This window comes from Miscanthus floridulus, chromosome 1, assembly GCF_019320115.1.
Source record: "Miscanthus floridulus cultivar M001 chromosome 1, ASM1932011v1, whole genome shotgun sequence".
Classification (NCBI taxonomy): Eukaryota; Viridiplantae; Streptophyta; class Magnoliopsida; order Poales; family Poaceae; genus Miscanthus; species Miscanthus floridulus.
In genome coordinates, this window is record NC_089580.1 from 139,876,357 (window position 1) to 139,883,762 (window position 7,406).

A 7,406-nucleotide genomic window follows, 5' to 3' on the forward strand; every position below is an offset into this window, starting at 1 on the left:
GTTATGTGGAGTTTTCATTTTAGAAACTCTCTTTACTAATCGTTTCCGTATTTAAAGGTGTTAATTTTCAGAAACGCCTATTCACCCCCCTCTAGGCGGCATCCTAGGTCCTTTCAAAGGTCCTAAGCCAAAGAACAAGATGAGGCTTAGTCATCCCCATAACAGTAGTACCCTAAGACTTGTTGTCCCCAAGATGGTTGAATGCAACAATCAATGCCTCTTCACTAAAGCCAAGAATGTACATGACAACACCATAGACAACACCATAATAGGAACCTTCGTATCATGAATTGCATCAGTCACATTGTTCACAGCATCTGTCATGCTAGTCAGGACAATACAATTCTCCTCAGATAGCATAAACCTCTTTCTCTTGCTACTAGCACCTCCATCAGACCTCTTAGGTCCATCACCAAACAATTTAGCCAATTCTTTAGCACTCTTAGCACTCCTTCCATCATCAACTATCTCGGTCTTCAAGGAGCTCTCAATAAAGTCACATGGACTACCAAGAGCCTCACTAGAGCTCATAGCATACTTCCCAGTTGCTAGACCATTTCTAAAGATCAAACTCATCTCCTTATAGTTCTCGATCTACTTGTTCAAGAAGTCAGCACCTTTGGGGTGAGCCTGCAATACATTAGTCCACTAATTAGATAATTGGTATGAGCACAAAAAGGATGACAAGAACAACATTTAGTAAAAATGATGATCGGACATGTAGTACAAACCTTGATGCACCCGTGTAGTTCTCCTTTTCAATTGTTATCATGCAATTGTCCTTAGCTTAGTCACTCTAATCCACTTTTGCCTCCACTTGCACATGTGATTATAGACATGTGTTCCAATGACTTTGTTACCACTGAACTCCTGCAGTGCCTTGGCCATCTGGTTCAGGTTCACTTCTTTAAAGCCTTTGTTAGTCCTAACCCCAGTTGATATAAGCTAGAACATGCGACAAAGGATGAAACCCATGGCGCTAGTCCATCTCATGGCTAGCCTCTTAGTGGCAAGAGCTACAAGAATGGAATTGCGAGAACTCTCTAATTAATCATACTAAATCAAGCTACCATTCTTTGCCCTCACTTGATTTAATACAACTAACCAGGCCATCTCACACCTCTATGCTATCCACTATGCACACATAGGATCAGTTGTGTAAATGGACATCGCAAAGATCACAACCAGTTTTAACTTAAGTGAAAATATTTAAGTTACAATATATACTTCGGGGACTTACTACTCCCAATAGATAGAGATTCTAGGTGCGTAAAAGTAGTCATGTGCGGGGCCATCTCACTTGCAATAACTCAAAGTAGCACCATGAGTACACGATGGTACTCCACGAGATTTACCCAATGTTACTCAAAGGATTATGCATTGGTGCAATAGCAAGGTAATAAAGTTTCATTGAACAAATGCATTTTGTGCATAAGGGAATGTAACACCCTAATTTTTGAAAATTTCAATTTTCCTAAAATTTGCTATAATTAAGTTAATGAATCATCAAACTTTAGTTGAAGAAAAATAATGATTTATAAATTAAATAAACCTTTACATAAATTATACTTTTTTGCATTCATCTTGCTTGAATTAATTTTATTATGTGGAAATGAGTTTAAACTCGAATAGGATCGAAAAATGTTTGAATTGAAGCTTTAAAATGAGTTTATAGAATTAAAAAAGTTCTTAAAATCTCTTTATATTGTTTTGGGCGAAATCCCAATCACCCAGCCCACCAAATCTCCTGCTCTCTATTTTTCTTCTCAGCCCGCAACCTTATTTCTTCGCAGGTTAACTTTAGGCCAACATATTCCTTTCCCCGTCCACTCCCTCTTTCTTCCTGATGGGCCTCGACCCGATCAACGATCTGTTCTCTTTTGCAGGACACTAGCCTAGCTCTCGCACCCCCCCTCTCTCTCTCTGCGTTCTCTACCAGGTGGGTCCCACCTAATCAAAACTGTCCCCATATCCGAATCCGACTTCTCTTCCCTTTTTTTGGTTGAATACATAGCCGATATAGTTTGGTGATTTGCGTGTTGTCACTCGTGGTTTATCCGGTTTCGACGGTAAGAGTAATCCTACGTCCAGTTTTAAAAATCGAACTACCAAGAAAAGGTCAAACTAAAGAAAATAAACAGAACGGAAGCACCCAACTGACTCGGATCAAACAACACTCCATTTTCACTGAAAAAAGTTGCGATCAACAGCTGGCTGCTACTGCTAGGGAACACATACATCCGTGGCAGAGTAGGGAAACCACTAGCCTATGATTCCAAAATGTAGATGGAGATGTTCCATCCGAAATGATCAAATTAAAAGGAGAGGGGGGAAAATCTCTCGGCACAGTCGGCCTCATCAAAGTCTCTCTCTGGTTAATAACCAAGTATTATGGGCTCGATCAACTCGTTGAGGGGAGCCAGCTCTGCCCTGTCGATCAGCCGGAATTCCTGCGCACCACAGAAAAACGAGATTAAATTTGCAGTAACTACATTTCCACGATTGCATAATTCCATTACAGCAATATCGGCTAATCAGGGCTAGTCTTATTGTGCGCTATCAAGCACTCAGTTCATCCTAGTGTTGGACAGAACATCGTCATTATAAGGCAGGCATGGCATGGGACAAATCGAATGATATTTCTTTATATATATATGATTTTATATCGAACGAATGTATGGCCCCAAGCAAGTCTTTGCGTGCTGAATGATGCATCACAAGTTCACAACTGCTAAAGCCACCAGCTAAAACAACAGGGGCAAAGGCGTTTGAATCATTGCACCAAAGGCAACCCTCTCTTCTTTCGTACATGGAAAGAGGGTTCCTACTTCCTACTTCCTACTCCAACATAGTGTTCCAGTGGTGCCGGTAGCCATACCGAACCGAACCTGGTTTGCTGGCAGGCTGGAGTCTGAAAATCTTTTAGCTTTGATGAGAGGAACGTCAGCAGGTGAAATTAAGATACTATTTGGAATATAGACCCAAGCTAGCTAGCTATGAAAACTGAGCTGGATGCAGGATAAATATAGTTAAATGCTAGTACAATCAGCAAAACAAGACTGTCAAAAGAACAATTTCTTTTTCCTTCAAAAAAAAAGAACAACTTCTTCATAGAAAACAAAAGCAGATTACCAACAGCTACAAATTAAAATACTACACATAATGACATAATCATCTATTGGGATGTAAAATTGGTAATTCTGCCAATAAGGGGCACTAAAACTCTTATGAGCCAACTATTGGCAAGACGATATAAGAATGAAAGGGGACTTTCTATTTTGTTTTATCTTTTTTGTTTTTAGAAAAAAAAGAAAGAAACTATACTACCAAGGTGGAAATGTGACAAAGGGGTGGTGGGAATGTAACAAACAATTGGATCGAGAATTACCAATGTGAAGAGCGTGAAGTGCTTGAAGCAAGTGTTGAGATGTGCCTCTTCCTCGAGCTTTACAATCATCTGAAAGTGTGAGTGGTATATGTGCGCGTACACCCTGAAGAGGCGCTTGAAGATCGTCTTGACGACGTCACGGAAGTTGGGAGGGAAAGGCGCCCCTGTTTAGCATCACAATGTCGAACCAAACACCACATGATCGTCAGACCACAAAGTCCCAAAATAATCAAAATGCAGTTTTTCAGTGCTCTTATCCTTTGCGACCAAACAAACCAATTACCGAGCTTTTGAGGGAATATGGTTTCTTCATCGAGCTGGGTTTCTATCCAGTCCATCAGGTACTCCACGTACTTTGGTGCAGACACCTCGATTGGCCTCTTGATCTTGGCTCCATCAGCCCACCTATACTCGTAACTACGGGGATAATTTCTTTTTCATCAGACAGTTTGCAATGTGACACTTCCTTGCATGAGCATGACAGATTTTTATATGATTAATTATCTGCTTGACTGAATTTGTGGGCATCAAAGAAAGATAGCCTACTTTGGTCCGGCTGACATGGTCGGGCATGTCGCTGGCGTGCAGAATTCCATCAGGGTGCCGTACAGAATGTTCACTTGGTTGAAGAAGTCAACAGCTGCCACCACAGAAGCACGACAGGTTAATGCACTACAGGCTGGAGTGCCTTCAACACTTGGACTAAAGCACTGAACAAGAGAACAGTCCAGCTCCAGCATAGTACTGCTAATGCCATAGAAACATTGCCATCAAAGGCTTGTTCATACTAATACTAGTCTTAATGTGAAGAAACACAAACAGGGATCTAAGTCTAAACACGGGAGATTAACAACTGAGACTAAGGATGGGGGATTAATTACTGTTGACAGCGAGCCACTCGTTGAGGTCCTCCCCGATGGGCAGACGGACCGCCTCTCGCAAGTTACCGCTGCCGAGGGTGGCATCGATGTGCCTTTTCAGCTGCATCCCCTGCACATACGTGGCCAAAACAGTTGCGAAATTTTCAGCTTCGTCAGAATAGAGAACGATGGAAACAGATGCTGATATGCATAGGAAGTTAGGAACGCATGTACTAGGAGCAAAGAGAGAACAGCAGGATATGAAATATGATGCGATGCAGCTAATAAGTTGCTGAGTATACTTCAATTCTCATAACTGACAGCCTACAATTTGGGCCCCCAACCCCAAGTAATCCTGCTTTTTGTTAGCTGGCTCCAAATTAATTAAATTTGAGCCCCTGTAACAGCTTTGCAAAAAAGAGTTTTGGCGGTGCAAGAAAGCTAGTTATATGCGTTACAACTTCCAAGGAAACAAGTCTACAGAAGGGGAAAATGAAAAGGTGCATGTTTTCCGTTGCTGGTAAATAAAAAGGTCATTTGGTTTGGACTTGGAGGCAAGCAAATGAACAAAATACCACAGAAGGCCGTAAGGAACGCATCTCCAACTGACCAATTTCTGAGGAAAGGATAGCAACAGTGTTTAGAATTTAGATGGAGTTGAGTAGGCAGCTGGACAGGGTACAGAAACCAAAGAGAGGCATGATGTGCTCAATGTTCGCGGGGGTAATTCATTTAATCCGTTGTGATCAAAAGGAGATAGCAGAGCTGAGGATTCAAAATTGAACAACTGCCAGTCCTGCTGCTACATGACCAGAATTATTATGTGCAGTGCAGCACGCACGTATGTAAATGTGGTGGATGCGGTTCTTCCTCTGGATAGTTATGAACAAAACCCTTAGATGAGAATCGAGAATTATCCAAGCGAGCGCGCACGAATCCGGGAAATTATAAAGCCCGCATTGGTGACATGACAAATGATGAAATCGAGAAGGCTACTAGCAAGTCCGGCGTGACATGCGCGCGCGGCGGCCATACCTTGTTCCCGGACGGCGCGCTCTTCTTTGGCCTGAAGGTTCTCTGGTTTCTGCAAGCACGGCACAGCACAAATCCGGCGTCAGTCAGACAGACGACGCAATTGATCAGCCAGCCGAGATCAGAAATCGATTCGAGGATGACGCGCGCGGAGGAAGAGACCTGCTGCCGCGGCCAAAGAAGCTCATCTTCTTCTCCGACCGATCGATCTCCTCGGCGGCGGCGGCGACAGCTGCTGGTGAGCAGAAGCTGAGTCGGCGACGATGAAGGACGAACCCTCTGTTGGGTTAATTGACGGTTCTTCTGAGCCCCCCCAAACCCTGGCAGAGAGAGAGTGTGTATATACACACACACATGAAAGAGAGATAGCTGTAGCTGCAAAATAAGTTATTCCACTTACATTTACGATAATTTTATATACTAATTTACGATAATGTCAATATATATTTACGAGAGTTGGATTACTATAACACATGAGGATATTTACCATAACGGCTTTGTTCGGATGAAAAAAAAACACGGTTCATTACTGAAAACACTGTTTATATTAGAATTTTTTGAGAGAAAAATAATGTTTCGGATAAAAAAAGAAGCGGATCAAGCCGGCCTCAAAGTCAGCCAAACAAGGCCAACATTATAGTAAACCACTTAGTAAGAAATTACTATAATCTCATAAATTAATATAGTAATTATCATAACTCAAAATATCTATAAAATAAACAGGAGAGCAGTTCTATAAGCAAAGCAAGGGGGTGACGTACACGGATATGGTCATCATCATCGACAGCGAGCGAGAGGGAGAAGTTAGAGGAGAGAGAGAGAGAGAGCGCGCGGCAGGGCCAGGCTGGCGGTGATGGAGAGCGACGGGTGCGGGGCGGGCGCCAACCCCTCGCCTGCTGGGTGCTGGCTGTGCCTGCCAAGCTTCGCCTCCACCGCACCGCCCGCGCGCGTGCCTGGCGCCTGGGCTGGGCTGTTATCCGCTCATCCACCAGCCGCGCACTTTATTTCGATATATGGTGGCCGATTTATCCTTTTTAATTGTTGATTGACGTGGTGCTATACTTGCTGAATAAAAGGGAGCCACCAAAAAAAAACCCGGTTTTATACTAGATTAAATTAAAGACGTCAAAAAAAAAAAACAGGTCTTTATGGCAGACACAAAATCAAATGGCCGAAAAAATTGAGAGATCAAAAGAACTTTTTCCCCTTCTGGATTTGGATGGATGCCCTTTAATTCATGCCCGTCACCAACAGCTATGGATGGATATATATCCAGTTTCTGCAGCCAGCTACAAGTACAATCCTACATTTGGAGTATAATAATATAACAATAAATAATAATGATAATATCTCTCATCGGCTGTCCAGCTATCATCCACTTAATTCGATGTCGATGCCAGTAGTACGCCCTTTCTGTCCCTCTCATTATTGTGTGTTTATTTCCACAATCATGCTAGCTTTTAGGGATTTCTAAGGATTTCCAAGTCTAGAACGCCTCATTGTTTATTTCCACAATCATGCACACAAACGAACGATACTGTTCTTCATTGATTAACACAGACATCCTATGCTCAATTTAATGGTGGGGACAAAGTTTTCCATGCATGGGACGTGGCGCAACCGAAAGGTTAATTTACTGTCTGATACAAGGTTTCTTATATCTATTTGTCCAATTTTGTGGGTCAAATTATAAGTCATTCAAGATTTCCTACTTTTAAATACATAATTTTTCTATATATTTAGATATATGACATGCAAATTAAAGATATTTTGAAATATATATTATGTATTAAAAAATTGCAAAGATATTTTGGAATATATATTACGTATATACTAAGGGTATGTTTGGCACAGCTGCACAGCTCACAATAGCTTCATGTGAACTTTTTTTTTTTTGCTAAACATTCATTTTCAAAACAACTTTATGGATGAAACTGTTTTTTTCCTCTCACGAAGACATGAGTTCGTATGAAGCTAAAAAGTAGTTTATCCTAGCTCTCTCTCACCCATGCATGAAGCTATCGGCTCTTTTGCCTAATAGTTTTTTCAAAGTTGTTTTCCAAAAAAAAAATATAACTTCACTAGTGAAACTGAGCTGTGCCAAACAGAGTCTAACACGTCCACGT

General features: G+C 41.7%; 1 protein-coding gene across 2 annotated transcripts; it reads right to left on the reverse strand.

Annotated features, from left to right (window-relative positions):
• Nucleotides 1-2,161: 2,161 nt before the first annotated feature.
• LOC136495453 (MOB kinase activator-like 1A) lies at nucleotides 2,162-5,608 on the reverse strand. Of its 2 annotated transcripts, none has more exons than XM_066491395.1 (7): nucleotides 5,443-5,608; nucleotides 5,284-5,332; nucleotides 4,270-4,369; nucleotides 3,935-4,028; nucleotides 3,672-3,805; nucleotides 3,389-3,552; nucleotides 2,162-2,450 (listed from the first exon to the last, which is right to left on the reverse strand). In XM_066491395.1, exons 1-7 carry the CDS (start codon nucleotides 5,466-5,468, stop codon nucleotides 2,376-2,378), a joined length of 642 nt encoding a protein of 213 aa, XP_066347492.1. In that variant the 5' UTR covers nucleotides 5,469-5,608; the 3' UTR covers nucleotides 2,162-2,375. The 2 variants fall into 2 exon arrangements, with proteins under 2 accessions (XP_066347492.1, XP_066347486.1); XM_066491389.1 differs by having other exon boundaries at nucleotides 4,270-4,378.
• Nucleotides 5,609-7,406: the final 1,798 nt, after the last annotated feature.